Genomic DNA, 23612 nt, shown 5'->3' with positions numbered 1-23612 from the left:
TTATTTTTTCTCCTTGAGGGCCTTAATGTTAACTTTGTTTTCACATGTATTGTTTAAATGAGGGTCTCCAAGCACTTTAAATGGACCAGCCTCATTTTTCTAGGCTTCTGCCACGGTTTAATTTTTATCAACATTAGCATTCTTTCCACTTTGGCATTTTGTTCCTTAAGTACATTGAGCTTCATCTTTCCTATCTACATTTTGAAGGGTTTTATGTGCAAAGACAGATTTTGAAAAATTAGACAAATCCCCTCTGTTCCCTCCAGTTTAATTGTCTCATCCTCTAAGTCAATTTCATTTTTCTCTTTGATTAGCCAGCATCCATACCAACATGTAAGATTTTATTGAAATTCACTTCTGTGGTCGGAGGAACACTTTGATACTCACTGCCCAAGAGGGTGGGGCCATCAAATAGGACCACCTAAAAAAGTAAGATGTGCCCTGACCTACAAAGGTAAAGATCTAACTGTGCATTTTCACTGTGTAATTCTTTCTAGATAGTTAAAATGACTCCCCCCTACCAATTTTCTCTAGCAGTTTGACATTTCAGACTCAATGCTCTGATCTCCAGGAAATGTTATTTGTTCAAGGAAAAGAATAGATGGAGTTTTAGAATTCAGTGCTGCTACAGCACATTAAAATCTAATCTTGATTTTTAATGTGTGTACATTTTGAATATATATTTTCATTAAATGAGGAAGACTACGTAAAACTGTTATAAAGAAATGTGCCTTTCAGGGAAGTAACACTTACGTTTGCATCACTGAAAATGATTCTTAGCCCTCATAATGTACCGCTAGTTGAGAATTTTCATCATATACTGAATGTTTGCTACTGTAAAAAATATTTCTCCCGTTTTATTTCTGTATCTGTATAACCATGAGAAAGCACATTTTTCTGAGGATTTGTAAACTTCCTATGGAAATCTATATATTTAGAAAATGAAATTCAAAGTACTCTTGCCTTAAATATATGAATAGGAAACCTGCTTGCAAACTGATTTACTTAATAACAAAGCATGGTGGGTGGTCATGAACTTGAATATTACAAAACATGGGGATGTGGGGTGGAGAAGGGGAAGTCAAATATAGCGAATTGTTACAGTAGCTTATGGGACAAAGATACTATTTAAAATAACTGCTGAGAATTTTTATCTTTAATTTTAGTTATGTAAAGCATAGATGAAAATTAATGAATAAAACTTTTCACTTAAAGGGAGAAAATAATCTTGCCACTTTTTTCTACTTAAAAAAAAAAAAACCTATGAATTTCTTACTCTGAGCATAAATTTTAAACACTGGATAGACTAAGCTCCTGTACAAAGAAAAGCCGTTTCCTTCTAGATGTACCAAAAGGCCTACACGTGAATGACAGAAGCATTCTGTTTTGATTGATACCAGTATGTTATACACAGTAAATAGGAGTGGGTATTAGGAAACATTTTTCCTAACAGTTGCAAGTTTTCATGGACTAAAAGTAGATTCTATGATTAGAACAGACCTGAGTGGCAGGTGGCCTTCGGAGCACATGATTTCATTGCTACTAGAAGAACAAGGCCCTTCCTAGGGCAGTTAGGAAACAGTGTCGCTGTCCCGGTGGAGTAACTACAAATCCCTTTGGACAAGGGAAGGGGAGCTTACACACAAAAGGTCACTGTCGCTCCATGTAGAGGGAATAGCTGAAGTAGCTTAGCAAAAAGCAAAATAAAAACAGTTTCAGAACAAGCTGAAATTGATATTCATTTGGTATCAATAAAATGGTCCAAAACAAACCAGAAGATCATGGCAAGGTGTAGCTGTGTTGAAGATGAAATGTATTTACAGTACATGATATTTACTATTTAAATTCAGCAGTTAAAAGAATCTCTTTGTGAGGAAGGTGAAAAATGAGAAATCTCTGTGTATTAATTCTGGACTGCATTACTCTTTGGAAAACTATGACCAACCAATTAGAATTTTGGTATCATTGTTACCTTTTCCTTCACGTCGGCATCATGGTGATGAACTAAAGCTTTCATTTTCTGGGCACATTCTTTTCCATACAACAGGGAAAACAGTGAACCTGCAGGGAAAGCTGTCTGTGTAGCTAAACGGCGCTCTTCGCTGAGGCAGTCTGTTATGTTCTGAAGCAGTGTGAGAGCTCGAAGAAGAATCTCCTTTGGTACATGGCCATCAAGAAGTGAAAGGAATGATGAGTCCACCTGAAATAGGAAACAATGAGAATTAAAAATATACGAAAACATTTTCCATGGGTCTCTTCACATGTACTGAACACATTTTAAAAAATCCTGTTGCAGAAATCTATCCCTGAGACAGCATAACATAAATGTGTAAAACCTTCAGCACCCGTGTCATATACCAAAGGAAACGGGAGGTTTTGTGTCTTAGCTTAAAAATACTATTTTCTTGCAATCCTAGAATGTAGTCATTTTTCCTCTTTAAGATCCATCATATATAGTCATCATGGAAACTCATTAATTCAAGGCACCAAGTATAAGGGCTGAGCAGATGAATAATAAAACAAGGTCCTTTTTCTGTAGGATATTCTATCATAGTACAAACTATGCTTCCTTCAGAATACCACAGCTTTTAATTATCTTGCTCATTTCTTACATTTTCTGTCTCCTCTACCTACACTGTAAGCGCAAGCCGACAAGTACCACGTCATGCTGTACAGACTCGCTGGTATATCCTAGCGCTCAGCTGGGCATCAGGCGCATGGTGGTGCCTCCGTGAATACTATTGTCTCTGGATACTGATATACACTGAGCATTAATAGGTCAGTAGAAAAGGTGTGATAAGTACCCCAAAGTGAACAGAGGCATAAAAATTACCATTTATTACTACTAGGGAGACCTTCCCAAAACAGTTTTCAGAAGTAAAATATGGTCATTACAGAAAATTGAGGTAATTCATATAGGCAAAGAGAACCAAAACAGAAGGGAAAACCACCTCTAATATTGCTCCTCAGGGAGAATTCCCGTTCATACTTTGGGATAAATCCTTCCCTTCTGGATCTGTCTGTCCAAACTGATGTATAGACAGCACAAATGTGCAGGTGCTTACCTGGGCATCAAGAAGTTGATCTGTCATGGCTGGATTTTCAGACAAATTCAAAAGCAGCTTCAAAACTTGAACCTGAAACAAGAAAAATATCAGGTTATTTCAGACAACCAAGTGTGGATTTTCTCTACCTGACATGCTATCTCCCAGCCATGTCCATATTTTAAAGTCCTGCCTATTCTTTAAGGTCAGATTCAAATTCTCTCCATTCCACGAAGTCTTCTCAATTCATTTTACTTAAAAAGCTTAGTTTTTCAATTATACTGATAGGGAGAAAATAGTGAATGTCTTTACTTCCCACCACTGGCCCACACAAATACCTAACACAGGGTAACTTTAACATGTTATATAAATAATCTTTAATATGATTACTGGTATGTAAAATGTGATCTTTGGAATAAAAAAGCCATCTCTCAAACTTCAGTTTATTTCTACTTAAAGTATGAAAATGTAGGGAAAGTTTGGTTATGAACACTTACAATAAGGTGCTTTTTACTAGTTTTCTGTGATTCCTGGTGCATACTGTTATATGAAAAGTTTTACAATCTTTTAAACAGACAATGATATAATCAGCAAAAACATGTTAACAACTTACACTGGACTACTTGCATTCTTTTTTTGGCACTTCATTTTTAATTGGAGGATAATTCCTTTACAATGTTACGTTGGTTTCTGCCATACACCAACATGAATCAGCCATAGGTATACACATGGCTTCTCCGTCTTGAACCTCCCGCCCCACCCCCTCTAGCTCATCAGAGCACTGGGTTAGAGCTCTCTGCATCATACAGTCAATTCCCACTGGCTATCTAGTTTATATATGATAACGTATATGTTTTCAATGCTACTCTCTATTCATCCACTCTCTCTTTTCCACACTGTGTCCACAGATCTGTTCTGTTTCTGCATCTTCATAGCTCCCCTGCAAATAGGTTCATCAGTACCATCTTTCTAGATTCCATATGCATGTGTTAATATATGATACTTTTCTCTTTCTGACTTCACTCTGTATAATAGGCTCTAGGTTCACCCACCTCATTAGAATGCACTCAATGTGTTTGTTTATGGCTAATATTCCATTGTACGTATGTACCACAGCTGCTTTAGCCATCTGTTGATAGACATCTAGGTTGCTTCCATGTTGGAGCTATTGTCAATAATGCTGCATTTCAGTTATGCTTTCCACAGGGTATGTGCCCAATGTGGGACTGTTGGATTATATGGTGGTTTTATTCCTAGTTTTCTTTTTAATTTTAGGATAACTGCTTTTCAGAATTTTATTGTTTCCTGTCAAACATCAACATGAATCAGTCATAGATGTACAATATGCACTCCTAGTTTTTTTAAGGAGCAGGACTTTCCCTAATCTCCTTGCCCTATGGAACCATTGCTGGGTAAAGAGGATATGCTGCCGCCGCCGTGTGGACACTTCCCATAATTACAACTGGAAAAACCAGGGCTGAGGGGAATTCTATTATTGCAAGGCCTGCAGAGATATTAATGAAACCTGCCCTGGAGAAATGTGCTGTGGTAAGCAATCAAAAGAAAACTCCAAATAGGCTCAAATTTCAGGCCACTTCAGGAGTTAAGTTTTACTCACAACATTCTTTTAAGAAATGAAACACATAAGAGGATGCTCACCATCACTCAGTAGAGAAATGCAGATTGTCACTACAATGAAGGATCACCTTGCACCAGTCAGTGGCCATCATTAAAACCTCTCCACAACAACCGCCAGGGAGGGCGGGGTGAAAAGGAACCCTCCTCGCCTGTTGCTTAGACAGTAACCTGGTGACAGCCACGAGGGAAGACACTACGGAGGTTTCTCAAAAAATTCAGCAGAGCTACATCTGATCTGGAGTCCCACTCCTGGATATGTGTCTGAAAGAAACTTCAGACAAAATTCATGCACAACCACCCCAAAGGGTATTTGAGGAGAAAAGCAGATTTTGAAAAGTCTCATGCAGCCAAGTATGCACTGGACAAGAATTTTTCACATCCAACAAATGGAAGCAAACAAAAGGTTCATCGAGAGGAATGGAGAAAGAAGTGACACGTGTACACAATACAATACGACTCAGCCAAGAGAAAGAATGAATTATTGTGATTTTCAGGAACATAGATAAAACTAGGGGATAATTAAAGTGAAGAAAGTCAGAATCAGAAAAATACAAATATCAAATATCCCTGAAAAGTGGAGTCTAAAAATACACAGATTACTTGAGGAAACAGAAGCAGACGTGAGTTAACAAACATACTAAATGAGACGGGGTAAGGGATAAATTATAGTTTAGATGTAACAGATATAATCACTCTATATGAAATAGATTATCAACAAAGACTTAGGTATAATAAGGGAGTTCAACACTGTAATAAGCTATATGGGGAAAAAATTCAATTGTGAATCGATATGTATATATGCAAAACTGAAAATACATTTTGTATACCTATAGCACTCATTACCTTGTGTATCGATGTTAGTACAGTAAGAAATAAAAGTGAATTTAAAAATAACAAGGATGGAGACAAGCTTTCAGTCTGTGCTGTCATACTGTCCACTTTATAATTCAACACTGAGTCAGGACTTTGATTGAGGCTCTAGTTGCTTTAAAGAACTACAGTTGGGCCTGTTTAGATCAACAACATTAACAATAGAGTTGAGTGGTATTTAATCTTCACAAGGCCTACAGGGCTCTATACCTGTTCTCGAGAAATGCCCTGGGGTAAATCAACAACAGAGAATTGAAAACAGGGCAGACTTTAAAAGAGCCAATTTCAAGAGGTGAATTTTATTTACACTTCATAAAATATAAGCACATCAAGAGATACAGACATCACTCATGATTAACATATACACACTAATGTATATTGACTAGATAAAAAGGAGCTACTGAATAGCACAGTGAACAATACTGCACACACTAATCAGCTATATGAGGAAAGAACCCAAAAAAGAGGATTCAGGTCTATACAACTGAATCCTGTACACCTAAAACAAACACAACACTGAAAATCAACTCTACACCAATGAAAAAGAAAAATTAAATGGGTGGTGGGGGGAAAGGTGCCACGAAGAAATGCTCTCACCCTGTGGCTCTTTGCCCTAAGGGAAACTGTAAAAACCTGTGCTGATGGGCAATTAATATTCACAAGGGGCAGTCAAGAAAAACACCTGCCCTCAAGATACATCCTGGGGTATGACATCAGAAAAGATTTCAACACAGGGCAGATGCTCAAGAACCCAATTTCAAGTGCTGTTTCACTCACCTTGTTTACAAAAAGAAAAGAAAAGAAGTCAATATTGCTAAATATTAGAGAAGTGCAAATCAAAACTACAAACAGATTTCCTCACACCATTCACAGCGGCCATTGTCCAAAAGACAATGCTGGAAATGGTGTGGAAAAATGAAAACCTCCCTGCAACCGTGGGGAGAAGGTAAATTAGCAACAGCCACGATGAAGAACAGTGTGCAGGTTGTTTAATAAATGAAAAGGGGGATGAAATTGGAATATTCACTAACATACAGAAAAATAAACTCCAAACATATTAAAGACCTCAACAAAAGGATGAATACTATAGAGCTCTTGAGGAAAATACAGGCAGAACATGCTTTGACCTAAATTTCAGAAAGTTCTTTTTTGATTCACCTCTTAGAATCATGAAAAATAAAAATAATGGGACCTAATTCCACTCGAAAGCATTGGCACAGCAGAGGAAAACATAAGTACAACAGACAACCCTTAGAGTGTAACTAATATTTGCAAACAAAGACACCCATGAGGGATTTATCTCCAAAACATACAAACAGCTTATGCACCTCAGTATCAGAAACAACCCAATCAAATAGGGGCACAAGATTTAGATGAACATTTCTTCAAAGACATAGAGATGGCCATTAAGCACATGAAAAGTGCTCAGCATTTCTAAGTTATTACAGAACTGTAAATCAAAAGTACAGTGTGATATCACACAGTTCAGAATGGTCATCATCAAAAAAACCTACAATAAATGCCAGAGTAGGTGTGGAGAAAAGGGAATCCTACTATACTGTTGGTGTGACTGAAGGTCAGTAAATCCACAGAGAACAGGACAAAGGTTCATTAAAAACTAAATGGAGAAGTATCATGGGACCCAGCAATCCCATTCCTGGACATAGATCCAGAGAAAACTACAATTTCAAAAGACAGATGCATTGTACATCATGACCAAGTGGGCTTTATCCCAGGGATGCAAGGATTCTTCAGTATTCACAAATCAATCATGTTAATGTGATAATGTGATACACCATATTAACAAACTGAAAGATAAAAACCATACGATTATCTCAATAGATGCAGAAAAACAAAATTCAACATCCTTTTATGATAAAAACCCTCCAAAAAGCAGGCATAGAAGGAACAAACCTCAACATAATAAAACCCATATATGATAAACCCACAGCAAACATCCTCAGTGGTGAAAAATTGAAAGCATTCCCCCTAGAGTCAGGCACGAGACAAGGTTGCCCACTCTCACTACTACTATTTAACATAGTTTTGGAAGTTTTAGCCACAGCAGTTAGAGAAGAAAAAGAAATAAAAGGAATCCAGATTGGAAAAGAAGAAGTAAAACTCTCACTGTTGCAGATGACATGATCTTCTACATAGAAAACCCTAAAGACACCACCAGAAAATTACTAGAGCTAATTAATGAATATAGCAAAGTGGCAGAATATAAAATTAACACACAGAAATCCCTTGCATTCCTATACATTAACAATGAGAAAACAGAAATTAAGGAAACAATTCCATTTACCACTGCAATGAAAATAATAAAATACTTAGGAATACATCTACCTAAAGATACAAAAGACCTATATATAGAAAACTATAAAACACTGATGAAAGAAATCAAAGATTACACAAATAGATGCAGAAATATACTGTGTTCATGGATTGGAAGAATCAATATAGTGAAAGTGAGTATACTACCCAAAGCAATCTATAGATTCAATGCAATTCCTATCAAGCTACCAACAGTATTTTTCAGAGAACTAGAATGAATAATTTCACAATTAGTATGGAAATACAAAAAACCTTAAATAGCCAAAGCATCTTGAGAAAGAAGAATGGACCTGGAGGAATCAACCTGCCTGACTTCAGACTATACTACAAAGCTACAGTCATCAAGACAGTATGGTACTGGCACAAGGACAGAAATATAGATCAATGGAACAAAACAGAAAGCCCAGAGATAAATCCACGCACTATGGACACCTTATCTTTGACAAAGGAGGCAAGAATATACAATGGAGAAAAGACAATCTCTCTAACAAGTGGTGCTGGGAAAACAACCACTTACAAAAGAATGAAACTAGAACACTTTCTAACACCATACACAAAAATAAACTCAAAATGGATTAAAGATCTAAATGTAAAACTAGAAACTATAAAACTCCTAGAGGAGAACAGGCAAAACAGTCTCCGACATAAAGCAGGATCCTCTACGACCCACCTCCCAGTGTATTGGAAATGCGAAAATAAACAAATGGGACCTAATTAAACGTAAAAGCTTTTGCACAACAAAGGAAACTATAAGCAAGGTGAAAAGACAGCCTCAGAATGGGAGAAAATAATAGCAAATGAAACAACTGACAAAGAATTAATCTCAAAAATATACAAGCAGCTTCTGCAGCTCAATTCTAGAAAAATAAATGACCCAATCAAAAAATGGGCCAAAGAACTAAACAGACAGTTCTCCAAAGAAGACTTACAGATGGCTAACAAACACATGAAAAGATGCTCAACATCACTCATTATCAGAGAAATGCAAATCAAAACCACAATGAGGTACCATCTCACACCAGTCAGAATGGCTGTTAACCAAAAGTCTACAAGCAATAAGTGTTGGAGAGGGTGCAGAGAAAAAAGAACCCTCTTACATTGTTGGTGGGAATGCAAACTAGTACAGCCACTATGGAGAACAGTGTGGAGATTCCTTAAAAAACTGGAAATAGAACTGCCATACGACCCAGCAATCCCACTGCTGGGCATACACACCAAGGAAACCAGAATTGAAAGAGACACATGTACCCCAATGTTCATTGCAGCACTGTTTATAATAGCCAGGACATGGAAGCTAACTAGATGTCCATCAGCAGATGAATGGATAAGAAAGCTGTGGTAGATATACACAATGGAATATTACTCAGCCATTAAAAAGAATTCATTTGAATCAGTTCTAATGAGGTGGATGAAACTGGAGCCTATTATACAGAGTGAAGTAAGCCAGGAAGAAAAACACCAATAGAGTATACTAACACATATATATGGAATTTAGAAAGATGGTAACAATGACCCTACATACGAGACAGCAAAAGAGACACAGATGTAAATAGACTTTTGGACTCTGTGGGAGAATGCAAGGGTGGGAAGATCTGAGAGAATAGCACTGAAACATGTATATTATCATATATGAAACAGAGCACCAGTCCAGGTCTGATGCATGAAACAGAGTGCTCAGGGCCAGTGCACTGGGATGACCCTGAGGGATGGGATAAGGAGGGGGGTGGGAGGGGGGTTCAGGATAGGGAACATGTGTACACCCATGGCTGGTTCATATCAATGCATGGCAAAAACCACTGCAGTATTGTAAAGTAATTAGCCTCCAATTAAAATAAATAAATTAAAAAAATAAAATAAAGGACAGATGCACCCCAATGTTCATGGCAGCACTATGTACAATAATCAAGACATGGAAGCAACCTAAGTGGATGAGGACAGATGAATGGGCATATAAGGTGGGCTACATACACACACCAGCAAGAAGGGAGGAAGGACAATTACATTTAATACTGAGTGAAATAAGTGAGTCAAGGAAAGACAAGTATCATATGATACCACTTAGAGATTGATTCTAAAAATGGATACAAATGAACTTCTTTATCAAACAGAAAAGGCCTCACAGACATAGCAAAGCACCTTATAGTTACCAAAAGGTAAAGGTGGTGGGCAGTTAAGAAATGAGCAGGTGGAGATGAACATACTCTTTATAATAAAAAAGCCCCCACTGTAGGACGAGGACTCCTACTGGTCAACACTATATAATGAACTATATGGGAAGAAAACCTGAAAAAGGAGATGTACATGTCTATGCATATGTGAATCATGGTGCTGTACACCTAAAAAAAACAGACCTTACAACACTGTAAGTCATCTATACACCAATACAAAATACAAATTACACAACGAAAATGCCGACTCTATTCCCCTCAGGCCTTGGTGATTGGGGCTGCTGTCACATTCCTGAAGCCTGGGCAGGCTTGGTTCCCAAGGATGGACTCATGTGGGGCTGATGGGTCTGGGGAGGATGTGCCAGCCAACGAGCCCTGCCCCATGGACCTACTGTGCTTGTTTCCCTCTGCATAGGCCCACAACCTCCAGATCCAGGTGGGTCCTCCTGCAGTGAAACTCCGGCTGCTGCACCCAAAGGATGGTGGAGCCTCTGGGTTGGAAGAGCTTTGGAAAATCCCCTGGGCTCCACGTCTCCTGGTGGTGGGGTTTCCACTTCCAGCCTCCTTCCTTAGGGTTGCCCCACCTATGGATGAAAGCACCCTCTGCAGAGTGGCATTGCTGGAATTCGGATTTCTCCAGGGGATAAAGGGTAAGGAGGGCTTCCCTGGCGGCTCAGATGGTAGAGAATCTGCCTGCAATGCAGGAGACTCAGGTTCAATGCCTGAGTCAGGAAGATCCCTTTCAGAAGGGAATGGCTACCCACTCCAGTATTCTTGCCTAGAGAAATCTATGCACGGAGGAGCCTGGCAGGCTACAGTCCATGGGGTCGCAAAGAGTTGGGCATGACTAAGCAACTAACAATAAGGAGTAAGGAGGGAAGAAGGTATGAGACACAAGCCTTAAATGTGTCTTCTGGCACATTCCCCTCTTAACTTACAATCCAGGAACAGGACCTTCCCCTATGGCTCTGGTTTCCCCAGTAACCAGAGCTGGGCATAAAGACATGCTGCTACCTTGTGGCCATTTCCCATAACAACAACACTGTTGATGGGCACTTAATATTCACAATGCCTGCTGGGCTGTAAGTAAAAAAGTCTTCCCTCAAGAAATGTCGGAAGGGAGGTAACATATTCCTAACAGGGCAGATGTTCAAAAAGCCAATTTGAATAAGCAAGTTTAACTCACCGTTTAAGGAAATCACATGAAAAGATGTCAGCGTCACTAAATATGAGAGAAATGCAAACCAAAATTTCAATGAGGTTTGAGGTATTCACCTCACACTGGACAGAACAGCCATAAGCAGAAACTCTACAAACAGTAAATGCTGGAGAGGGTCGAGGAACCCTCCTAGGCTGATACTGGGAATGGAAATTGGGAACGGCCACTGTGGAGGACAGCGAACAGGCTCCTTAGCAAGGAAAATGAGAATACTCCCGAACCCTGTACACGAAAGTAAACTCCAAACAGACTGAAGGAGAGAGACTATGACACTTTTGAGGAAAAAAGCAGAACATGCTTTGACATAAAATGCAGGAAGTTCTTTTTTGATCCACCTTTTAGAATCATGAAAAGTAAAACACAAATAAACAAATGGGACCTAATAAACATTCAAAGCATTTGCACAGCAAAGGAAACCATCAGTGAAAGAATAAGACAACTCTCAGAATGGGAAAAAAAAAAATTCTTAAAAATGAAGATACCAACAGGGAATTAATCTCCAACACATACTAGCCACTCACAGCAAAATATCAAAAAACAAACTACCCAATTAAAAATTGGTCAAAGATCTAAATGCACATTTCTCCAAAGTTATAGAGACGGCTCCATAAAGCACATGAAAAGATGCTCAGCATCACTAGTTCCTAGAGAAAGGCAAATCAAATGTACAATGAAGTCATCGCCTCACATCAATCAGAATGGCCATCTCAAAAAATCTACAATAAAGTCTGCAGAGGGTGTGGAGAAGGGAATGCTTCTACACTGTGGGTGGCAATATAAATTGGTACAGCCACTGGAGAGAACAGCACGGAGGTTCTTAAAAGACTAAACACAGAAGTACCCAGTGGGACTTCCTGGTGGTCCAGTGGGTAAGACTCTGTGCTCCCAATGCAGAAGGCCCAGGTTTCTTCCCTGGGCCTTCTTCCCCCATGCTGCAACTAACAATCCCACGTGCCACAGCTGAGACTCTGCACAGCCCAATGAGTAAGAAAATATAAAAGAAGCACCAAGTGACCCAGCAATCCCACACATGCAGACCCAGAGAAATCTAAAATTTTAAGACACCTGCACCCCAAATAACGTGGCAGCACTAGGTACAACAGCCAAGACAGGGAAGCAACGTAAGTGTAGAAGAACAAATGAATGGACACAGAAGATGGGGTACACATGCACAAGGCAATTACTCAGACATAAAGAAGAATGAAACCAAGCCATTTCCAGTGACAGGAAAGAAGCTAGCGATGATCACACTGAGTGACGTAGGTGAGACAGGGAAAGACAAGTATCACAGGATAGCACTTCTGGTGGAATCTAAACATGGATACAAATAAACTTCTTTACAAAAGAGAAACAGCCTCACAGATTTAGAAAAGAGACTCAGGGTTACCAAAAAGGAAAGGTGTGGGGCGGTCAGGCAGTAATTAGCTGGTTCAGATCAATATATACACTTTAAAACAGGTACTCAAGGGCTCTTAACAGTCACAAATCTGACAGGGCTGTAAATGACACCTGCCCTCAAGAAATGTCCTGGGATAATCATTGAAAACACAAGCTAGAATCAAGATTGCAGGGAGAAATATCAACAATCTCAGATATGTAGATGATACCACTTTAGTGGCAGAAAGTGAAGAGGAACTCAAGAGCCTCTTGATGAAGGTGAAAGAAGAGAGTAAAAAAGCTGGCTTAAAATTCAACATTCAAAAAACAAAGATCATGGCATCTTGTTTTATCACTTCATGGCAAATAGATGAGGAAAATGTGGAAACCGTGACGACTTTATTTTCTTGGGCTTCAGAATCAACGTGGACGGTGACTGCAGCCACAAAATTAAACAACACTTGCCCTTTGGAAGAATAGTGATAACAAACTTAGTGTAAAAAGGAAGAGATATAACTTTGCCAACAAAGGTCCATATAGTAAAGGCTATGGTTTTTCCAGTAGTCATGTATGGATGTGAGATTTGGACCATAAAGAAAGCTGAGCGCCAAAGAAATGTTTTCGAACTGTGGTGCTGGAGAAGACTGTTGAGAGTCGCTTGGGCAGCCAAGAGATCAAACCAGTCAATCCTGAAGGAAATCAACCCTGACTATTCATTGGAAGGACTGGTGCTGAAGCTGAAGTTCCAATACTGTGGTTACCTGATGTGAAGAACTGACTCAACTGGAAAAGACCCTGATGCTGGGAAAGATTGAGGGCAAAAGGAGAAGGGGGCAACAGAGGATGAGATGGTAGGATGGCATCACTGACTCAATGGCCATGAGTTTGAGCAAACTCCAGGAGACAGTGAAGGACAGGGAAGCCCGGCATGCTGCAGTTCATGGGGTCACAAAGAGTCGGACATGGCTTAGCGACTGAACAATAACAACAAATCATCGGAAAAGAATTCAAAAGGAAGGTCAGCTTTCAAGAATCCAGTTTCAAGAGGTAAACTGTACCCATAAGGTGTACAAAAATAACAGCACATGGAAAGATACTCCACATCAATAATTTCTGAATCAATGCCAATCACACCTACAGTGAGGTATCACCTCACACTGGTCACAATGGGCATCATCAAAAAATTCTACAAAGAATAAACACTGCAAAGAATGTACGGAAGAGAGAATCCTCCTACAGTCTTGGTGGGGATGTAAATGGTGAAGCCACTATGGAAAACAGTAGAGAGATTCCTTGAAACACTAAACATAAAGAAAATCATCATTCAAAATGACATATGCACGCCCATTTTCAGGGAAGCACTATTTATAACAGAACCCACAAAAATGCCCCCGACAGAAGAATGAAGACTAAGTGGCACGTCTACACACTAGGACACTCCAGGCACGACAGAGAGTGAAACAGTGATGCCGGCAGCAGCACGGATGGACCCAGAAACCATCATGCCAAGTGAGCTAAGTCAGAGAGACAGACATTGCAGGGCATCATGAACAGATGGAATCTGTACATTCACACCAATGAACTAATTTAAAACAGCAGCAGACTCCTAAACTGAGAAAACCGAACTATGCTCATCAAAAGAAAGTTAGAAGGGAGGGATAAATTAAGAGTTTAGGAGGAAAATGTTAATATACACAGTAATATGTATCAAGTGGATAAGGGAAAAGTACCTTCTGCATAGAATAGGGAACTCTACTGAACAAATTGTGATAACCTGTATGAGGGAAAAGAAAAAAACAAAAAAAAAACACTGACCTTTTTCTCAATAACTGACCCTTCTAGAATTTGCCTTCTCCAGCTGGCTCCCCTGTGTACATGAGAGTTTACTGTGAACATATTCCCTTTGATCCCAGGCCTCTGTCCTATGAATTCCGACACCCAGATTGTTGATTCTAAGTAGAGAAATTCAATTCACAGTGACAACGAGCTATTACTAGGATGGCCACCATGAAAAAGTCTAGAAAAAGAAACTGTTGACCAAATGTGAAAATGGGATTTGAACAACCAAATCCCATGTTGTTCCTGAGACTGTCAATTGGTAACAACCACTATGGAGAACAGGATGGAGGTTCCAAAAGAAACTAAAAACACAGTTACCACACAATCTGGAAATCTCACTCCTGGATCAATATCCAGAGAATATCATCCCTGGGATAGACACATACACTCTGACATTAATTGCAGTACTATTTACAGTAGTCTGGAGATGCAAGTAATTAAAATGTCCATAGACAGATGGACAGAGCTGTGGTACATATATGGAAGAGAATTCTACTGAGCCAGAAAACAGGATGTAGTAATGCCATTTGTAGCAACAGAAAAGGAGATGATCATATGAAGTGATGTAACTATAGAAAGACAAACACTCTATGCTGTGACTGATAGGTAGAAACTAAAAATTGAAAGAAATGAAGTATGTTTCCCAAATGAAACACACAGATATAGGAAACAAACTCATTCTAACCAAAAAGGAACGGTGGAAGCCAGGGATGCACTGGAGGATGGGACTGGAGCATACACACGAACAGAAATGAAACAGATAATCGACAGGGACCTACTGTATAGCACAGGAACTTAGACACAACACAGTAATAACCGACAGAAAGTACTCGATAATGCATACAGGTATGGCTACATACAATTCAATGTACAGTTAAACACAACAGTATACATGTACTGCCTGAAAATTAACTTTACAAAAGTAGAATGCCTAGGACACTCCCCTCTCAAGCTTTGGGGTCCTGGGCTGGATCACATTCCTGGAGCCTGAGCAGCCTTGGTTCCCAAGTCTAGACCATCGGGGCTGAGAGAGCTGCGAACAATGTGCCAGCAAATGGTCGCTCTGGGACGTGCAGTGCCTGCTCCACCGCAGGCTGGATGATAACATCTGGAACCAGGTAGGACAGCCAAACCAAGGCAAGTGCACTTCAAGGATGGTGGGATGGTGGACCCTGGAGTCCCGAAGACCTGAGAGGGAATCACCTGGTATTCAGGTCTCCTGGTGTCAGGGTTCCAACCTCTGGCCTCCTTCCTTAGAGTTGCCCCAAAGTCAGATGGACCACAGCACCCTCAGCAGAGCTTTTGCAGGGTTTGGAACTTTTCCAGTGGGGTGAATGATAGGGGTAAGAAGTAATGGGAAACCTGGCCTTGGTTCTTTGTTCTGGCACACTGGGCTCTCATTTATAAGCCAGGAGGACTCTCACCGAGGCTCTGCTTACTCCAGTAAGCAGAGTGAATATAAGAAATAACAACTTAAAGTGGTCCATTTTCAAGGATAGCTAGCGCTGCAGGAAAATCTAGGTAAACAGAGAACAGAATGCTTAGGGTTTTCACATGGGCTCATTCTATTGGTAAATTCAAAATATAAGAGCAAGTGCACAGGAAAGGGGAAAACAAGATGTTAAAGGAGGGCCAGACCATAAAAAGAAAGGGGATGAACCTAGGAGACATTCGGGAAGATTGTTCACCCTGCAGTACTCAGCCAGTCAGGAACTGGGGGAGAGACTTGCATGCTAGAATGTAAAAATGCTTGCTGTAACTGTCAGGGGTGTGCCTGCCTACCAGACACCCGATCTTGCAAGACTGTCATTAAAGCCTGGCTTTCTGATGCACATCCTGTCTCCAAGTCCATTCTCTGGGTTTGGGCAGTCAGTTCAGTTGCTCAGTTGTGTCCGACTCTTTGTGACCCCATGCACTGCAGCACGCCAGGCTTCCCTGAGCATCACCAACTTCTGGAGTTTACTCAAACTCATGCCCATTGACTTGGTGATGCCATCCAACCATCTCATCCTCTGTCACCCCCTTTTCCTCCTGCGTTCAGTCTTTCCCAGCATCAGGGTCTTTTCCAATGAGTCAGTTCTTCGTATCAGGTGGCCAAAGTATTGGAGTTTCAGCTTCAGCATCAGTTCTTCCAATGAATATTCAGGACTGATTTCTTTTAGGATTGACTGGTTGGATCCCCTTGCAGTCCAAGGGACTCTCAAGGGCCTTCTCTAACACAACAGTTCAAAAGGATCAATTCTTCAGTGCTCAGCTTTCCTTATAGTCCAACTCTCACATCCATACATGACTACTGGAAAAACCACAGCTTTGACTACATGGACCTTTGTCAGCAAAGTAATGTCTCTGCTTTTTAATATGCTATCTAGGTTGGTCTTTTGAAAAGACCCTGATGCTGGGAAAGGTTGAGGGTGGGAGGAGAAGGGGATGACAGAGGATGAGATGGTTGAATGGCATCACTGACTCAACGGACATGAGTTTGGGTAAACTCTGGTAGTTGGTGATGGACAGGGAGGCCTGGAGTGCTGCAGTTCATGGGTCGCAAAGAGTTGGACACGACTGAGTGACTGAAATGAACTGAACTAGGTTGGTCATAACTTTGCTGCCAAGGAGCGTCTTAATTTCCTGGCTGCAGTCACCATCTGCATTGATTTTGGAGCTCAAAAAAATAAAGTCAGCCACTGTTTCCATTGTTTCCCCATCTATTTGCCATAAAGTGATGGGACCAGTGCCATAATCTTAGTTTTCTGAATGCTGAGTTTCAAGCCAACTTTTTCACTCTCTTCTTTTACTTTCATCAAGAGGCTCTTTAGTTCTTCTTCGCTTTCTGCCATAAGTATGGTGTTATCTGCATATGTGAGGTTATTGATATTTCTCCTGGCAATCTTGACTCAGTTTGTGTTTCATCCAATCTAGCATTTCTCATGATGTACTCTGCATATAAGTTAAATAAGCGGGGTTACAATATACAGCCTTGACGTACTCCTTTCCCAATTTGGAACCAGTCTGTTTCTCTATGTCCAGTTCTAACTGTTGCTTCTTGACCTGCATACAGATTTCCCAGGAGGCAGGTCAGGTGGTCTGGTATTCCCACCTCTTTCAGAATTTTCCATCGTTGATTGTGATCCACACAGTCAAAGGCTTTGGCATAGTCAATAAAGCAGAAGTAGATTTTTTTTTGAACTCTCTCGCTTTTTCGATGATCCGACGGATGTTGGCAACTTGATCTCTGGTTTCTCTGCCCTTTCTAAATCCAGCTTGAACATCTGGAAGTCCACAGTTCACGTATTGCTGAAGCCTGGCTTGGAGAATTGTAAGCATTATTTTGCTAGAGTGTGAGGTGAGTGCAGTTGTGTAGTAGTTTGAGCATTCTTTGGCATTGCCTTTCTTTGGGATTGGAATGAAAACTGACCTTTTCCAGTCCTGTGGCCACTGCTGAGTTTTCCAAATTTTGTGGGAATGGGTGAATTTAACTCAGATGACCATTATATCTACTACTGTGGGCAAGGATCCCTTAGAATAAATGGAGTAGCCATCATAGTCAACAAAAGAGTTGGAAATGCAGTACTTAGATGCAATCTCAAAAATGACAGAATGATCTCTGTTTGCTTCCAAGGCAAACCATTCCATATCACAGTAATCCAAGTCTATGTCCTGACCAGTAATGCTGAAGAAGCTGAAGGTGAATGGTTCTATGAAGATCTACAAGACCTTCTAGAACTAACACCCCAAAAAGATGTCCTTTTTCATTATAGCGACTGGAATGCAAAAGGAGGAAGTCGAGAAATACGTGGAGTAACAGGCAAATTTGGCCTTGGAGTACAGTATGAAGCAGGGCAAAGGCTAAGAGAGTTTTGCCAAGAGAATATACTGATCATAGCAAACACCCTCTTCCAACAACACAAGAGATGACTATACACATGGACATCACCAAAAAGGCAGTACTGAAATCAGGTTGATTATGTTCTTGGCAGCTGAAGATGGAAAAGCTCTATACAGTCAGCAAAAACAAGACCTGGAGTTGCCTGTGGCTCAGATCATGACTCCTTATTGCAAAATTCAGGCCCAAATTGAAGGAAGTATGGTAAACCACTCAGCCATTCAGGCACGAATTAAATCAAATCCCTTATGATTATACAGTGAAGGTGATGAATAGATTCAAGGGATTAAATCTGGTAGAGAGTGCTTGAAGAACTATGGATGGAGGTTTATAACACTGTACAGGAGGCAGTGATCAAAACCATCCCCAAGAAAAAGAAATGCAAGAAGGCAAAGTGGTGGTCTGAGGAAGCCTTACAAATAGCTGAGAAAAAAAGTGAAAGACAAAGGAGAAAGGGAATGATATACCCAACTCAATGCAGAGTTCCAAAGAATAGCAAGGAGAGATAAAGCTGCTGCCTGCAGAGCATCCAGGACGACAGTGAACTCTGAGAGGTGGTGTTTTCTCTGTTCTAAGAAAAATTTGCCTTCCTCAGGGTCATGAAGAGGTCTGGAAGAAAACTAAAACCCTAAGAGAAATGGTTGCTATCCCAGTTCACAGCACAAGGTAAATGTCTCAGAACCTGTATGGAAAACATACACAACTTCAGTAAGATGACTGAGAGCAAGAAAAGAGGAAAACAAGGGAGACCACTTGTGGAATCTTCATTCCTGACCAGAGATCAAGCCTTGAGCCTTTCGAGTGGGAGCACTGACTCCAAGACTCTAGACTACCAGAGAACTAACCCTAGGGAATATCAAATAGTAAGAACTCACACAAAGGAAACCACTTGAATACAAGACCCAGCATCACCCAACTACCACTAGGACCCTGTGCAGGACGTTTCATCTAAACAAACAAGACAAAAATACAAACCCAATCATCAGCAGACAGGATTACCACCTCACTCAGCTTTGCCCATCAGAGGAAAAACAAACAAAAAGCACAAATCCCACCCTATACAGAGTTGACACAAACCACGGGACCAACCTTAGGAGGGCAGGAACTAAAAGGAAGAAAGAATTCAAACTTGAAGCCTGGGAAAAGGAGACCTCAAGCACAATAAGTTAAAAAAAAAATAACAAAAAGCCAGAGAAATACTACACAAATGAAGGAACAAACTAGTAACACAGAAGTCCAAATAAATGAAGAGGAAATAGGCAAACTACCTGAGAAAGAATTCAGAATAATGATAGTAAACATGATCAAAAACCTTGAAAACAAAATGGAGAAAAATGCAAGAATCAATTAATAAAGACCTAGAAGAATTAAAGGATAAACATACAAACAACACAATTACTGAAATTAAGAATACTCTATTTTTTTTTTAGTTTTTTATTTTTTAAATTTTAAAATCTTTAATTCTTACATGCGTTCCCAAATATGAACCCCCCTCCCACCTCCCTCCCCACAACATCTCTCTGGGTCATCCCCATGCACCAGCCCCAAGCGTGCTGCACCCTGCGTCAGACATAGACTGGCGATTCAATTCTTACAAATTCTTACAATTCTTACAAAATAAAAAAAAATAAAAAATAAAAATCTCTCTAATTCAAAAAAAAAAGAATACTCTAGAAGGAATCAAGAGCAGAATATCTGAAGCAGAAGAACGAATCAGTGAGCTGGAACATAAAATGGTGGAAATAACTTCTGCAGAGCAGAATAAAGTAAAAAGAATGAAAAGAACTGATGACAGTCTGAGAGACATCTGGAACAATATCAAACACACCAACATTCGAATTATAGGGGTTCCAGAAGAAAAAGAGAAAAATAAAGGGTATGGGAAAATTTTAGAAGAGATTATAGTTGAAAATTTCCCCAACATGGAAAAGGAAATAGTCAAGTCCAAGAGGCACAAAAAGTGCCTAAACAAAAACTAAACACAAAGAAAGAATATGAAAAGCAGCAAGGGAGAAGCAACAAGTAACATACAAGGCAAACTCCATATGCTCAACAGCTGACCTTTCAGCAGAAACTGCAGGCCAGAACGGAATGGCAGCATATATTTAAAGTACTAAAAGGGAAAAATCTACAACCAAGATTACTGTACCTGGCAAGGCTCTCATTCAAAATTGATGGAGAAATAAAAAGCTTTCCAGACAAGCGAAAATTAAGAGAATTCAGTACCACCAAACCTGCTTTACAACAAATGTTAAAGGGACTTACATAGTCAAGAAATACAAGAACAGAAAAAAAATCAACCCCAAACAATTAAGAAAATGGCAACAAGAACATATATATCAATAATTACTTTAAATGTAAATGGATTAAATGCTCCAACCAAAAGACACAGACTGGCTGAATGGATACAAAAACAAGACTCATATATTTGCTGTCTACAAGAAACCCACTTCAGACCTCAAGATACATATAGACTGAAAGTGAAAGGATAGAAAAATATATTCCATGCAAATGGGAAGCAAAAGAAAGCTGGAGCAGCAATTCTCATATCAGATAAAATAGACCTTAAAATAAAGAATACTACAAGAGATAAGGAAGGACACTACATAATGATCTAGGGATCAATTCAAGAGGAAGACATAACAACTATAAATATCTATGTACCCAACATAGGAGCACCTCAATACACAAGATGAACACTAACAGACATAAAAGGAGAAATCAACAGTAACACAATAATAGTAGGAGACTTTAACACCCCACTCACACCAATGGACAGATCATCAAAACAGAAATTAATAAGGAAACACAAGTCTTAAATGATACATTAGATGAGATGGATCTCATTGATATCTTCAGGACATTCTATCCAAATGCAGAAGAATACACCTTCTTTTCAAGTGCACATGGAACATTCTCCAGGATAGAGCACATCTTGGGTCACAAATCAAACCTCAGTAAATTTAAGAAAACTGAAATCTTATCAAGCATCTTCTCTAACCACAATGCTATGAGACTAGATATCAATTACAAGAAAAAAACACATGGAGATTAAACAACACGTTTCTAAATAGCCGAAAGGTTACTGAAGAAATCAAAAGGGAAATAAAAAAAATTTCTAGAAACAAATGACAGTGAAAATATGACAACTCAAAACCTATGGGATGCAGCAAAAGCAGTTCTAAGAGGAAGTTTACAGCAATATAATATAACCTCAAGAAATAAGAAAAACTTTGAATAGACAACCTAACTTTACACCTAAAATAACTGAAAAAAGAACAAAAAAACCCCAAAAAATTCATAGAAGGAAAGAATTCATAAAGATCCGAGCAGACATAAATGAAAAAGAAATGAAAGACAACATAAACAGATGGAGAGATATTCCATGTTCCTGGGTAGGAAGAATCAATATTGTGAAAATGACGATACTACCAAACGCAACCTACAGATTCAATGTGATCCCTGTCAAATTACCAATGGCATTTTTCAGAGAACTAGAATAAAAAATTTCACAATTTATATGGAAATATGAAAGACCCTAAACAGCAAAAACAGTCTTGAGAAAGAAGAATGGAGCTGGATGATTCAACCATTCTGACTTCAGATTACACTACAAAGCTACAGTCATCAAGATAGTATGGTACCAGCACAAAAACAGAAATATAGACCAAGGAAACAAGATAGAAAGCCAAGAAATAAACCCAGGCACCTATGCATACCTTATTTTTGACAAAGGAGGCAAGAATGTACAATGGGGCAAAGAAAGCCTCTTCAATAAATGGTGCTGGGAAAACTGGACAGCTACATGTAAAAGAATGAAATTAAAACACTTCTTAACACCATACACAAAGATAAACTCAAAATGGAGTAAAGACCTAAACGTAATACCAGAAACTATAAAACTCGTAGAGGAAAACATAGGCAGAACACTTGATGACATAAATCAAAGCAAGATCCTCTATGACCCACCTCCTACAGTAATAAAAATAAAAATAAACAAGTGGAACCTTAAACTTAAAAGCTTCTGCACAGCAAAGGAAACTATAAGCAAAGTGAAAAGACAACTCTCAGAATGGGAGAAAATAATAGCAAATGAAACAACTGAGAAAGGATTAATTTTCAAAATATACAAGCAGCTCATACAACTCAATGCCAGAAAAACAAACAACTCAATCAAAAAGTGGGAAAAAGACCTAAACAGACATTTCTCCAAAGTCATACAGATGACTAACAAACACATGAAAAGATGCTCAACATCACTCATTATTAGAGAAATGCAAATCAAAACTACAATGAGATATCACCTCACACAGGTCAGAATGGCCATCATCAAAAAGTCTACAAGCAATAAATGATGGAGAGGGTGTGGAGTAAAGGGAATGCTGCTGCACTGTTGGTGGGAATTTAAATTGCTACAGCCACTATGGAAGACGGTATGGAGATTCCTTAAAAACTAGGAATAAAACCACCATATGACCCAGCAATCCCACTCCTAGGCATATGCCCTGAAAACGACACATGTGTCCCATTGTTCATACGTGTACACATGTATCCCATATGTATTCCTGGCACTATTTACAATAGCTGGAAGCAACCTAGATATCCATCAACAGATGAATGGACAAAGAAATTGTGGTACATATACACAATGGAATATTGCTCAGCCATAAAAAGGAATGCATTTGAGTCGGTTCTGATGAAGTGGATGAACCTAGAACCTATGATACAGAGTGAAGTGAGTCAGAAAGAGAAAGATAAATACTGTATTCTAACACATATATATGGAATCTAGAAGAATGGTATTGATGAACTTATTTACAGGCAGCAATGGAGAAACAGACATAGAGAACAGACTTATGGACATGGGGAGAGGGGAGGAGAGGGTGAGATGTATGGAAAGAGTAACATGGAAACTTATATTACCATATGTAAAATAGATAGCTAATGAGAATTTGCTGTATGGCTCAGGAAACTCAAACAGAAGCTCTGTATCAACCTAGGGGGGTGGGATGGGGACGGAGATCGGAGGGAGGGTCAAAGAGAGGGGACATATGTATACCTATGGCTGATTCATGTTGAGGTTTGACAGGAAACAACAAAATTCTATAAAGCCATTATCCTTCAATAAAAAAATAAATTGAAAAAAAAACAAAACAAAAAGCTGGTGGTCTGGGACAACCCAGAGGGATGGCGTGGGGAGGGGTGGGGGCGGGGGCTCAGGATGGGGGAACACATGTGCACCC

General features: G+C 39.5%; 1 protein-coding gene across 1 annotated transcript in view; it reads right to left on the bottom strand.

The window, feature by feature from the left end:
• Positions 1–986: 986 nt before the first annotated feature.
• The window catches only part of ARMC10 (armadillo repeat containing 10), a 65127-nt gene continuing 42501 nt past the window's right edge, over positions 987–23612 (bottom strand). Inside the window, exons 5-6 of the mRNA XM_069587837.1 lie at positions 3066–3137; positions 987–2200 (exon numbers count right to left, since the gene is read on the bottom strand). Of these exons, the coding sequence (XP_069443938.1) occupies positions 1949–2200; positions 3066–3137 (324 nt within the window). The 3' untranslated portion in view covers positions 987–1948. The remainder of the gene's footprint in view (positions 2201–3065; positions 3138–23612) is intronic.

The sequence above is a fragment of the Ovis canadensis genome, chromosome 4 (assembly GCF_042477335.2).
Source record: "Ovis canadensis isolate MfBH-ARS-UI-01 breed Bighorn chromosome 4, ARS-UI_OviCan_v2, whole genome shotgun sequence".
NCBI lineage: Eukaryota > Metazoa > Chordata > Mammalia > Artiodactyla > Bovidae > Ovis > Ovis canadensis.
This window is presented reverse-complemented; position numbering and strand designations above follow the sequence as displayed.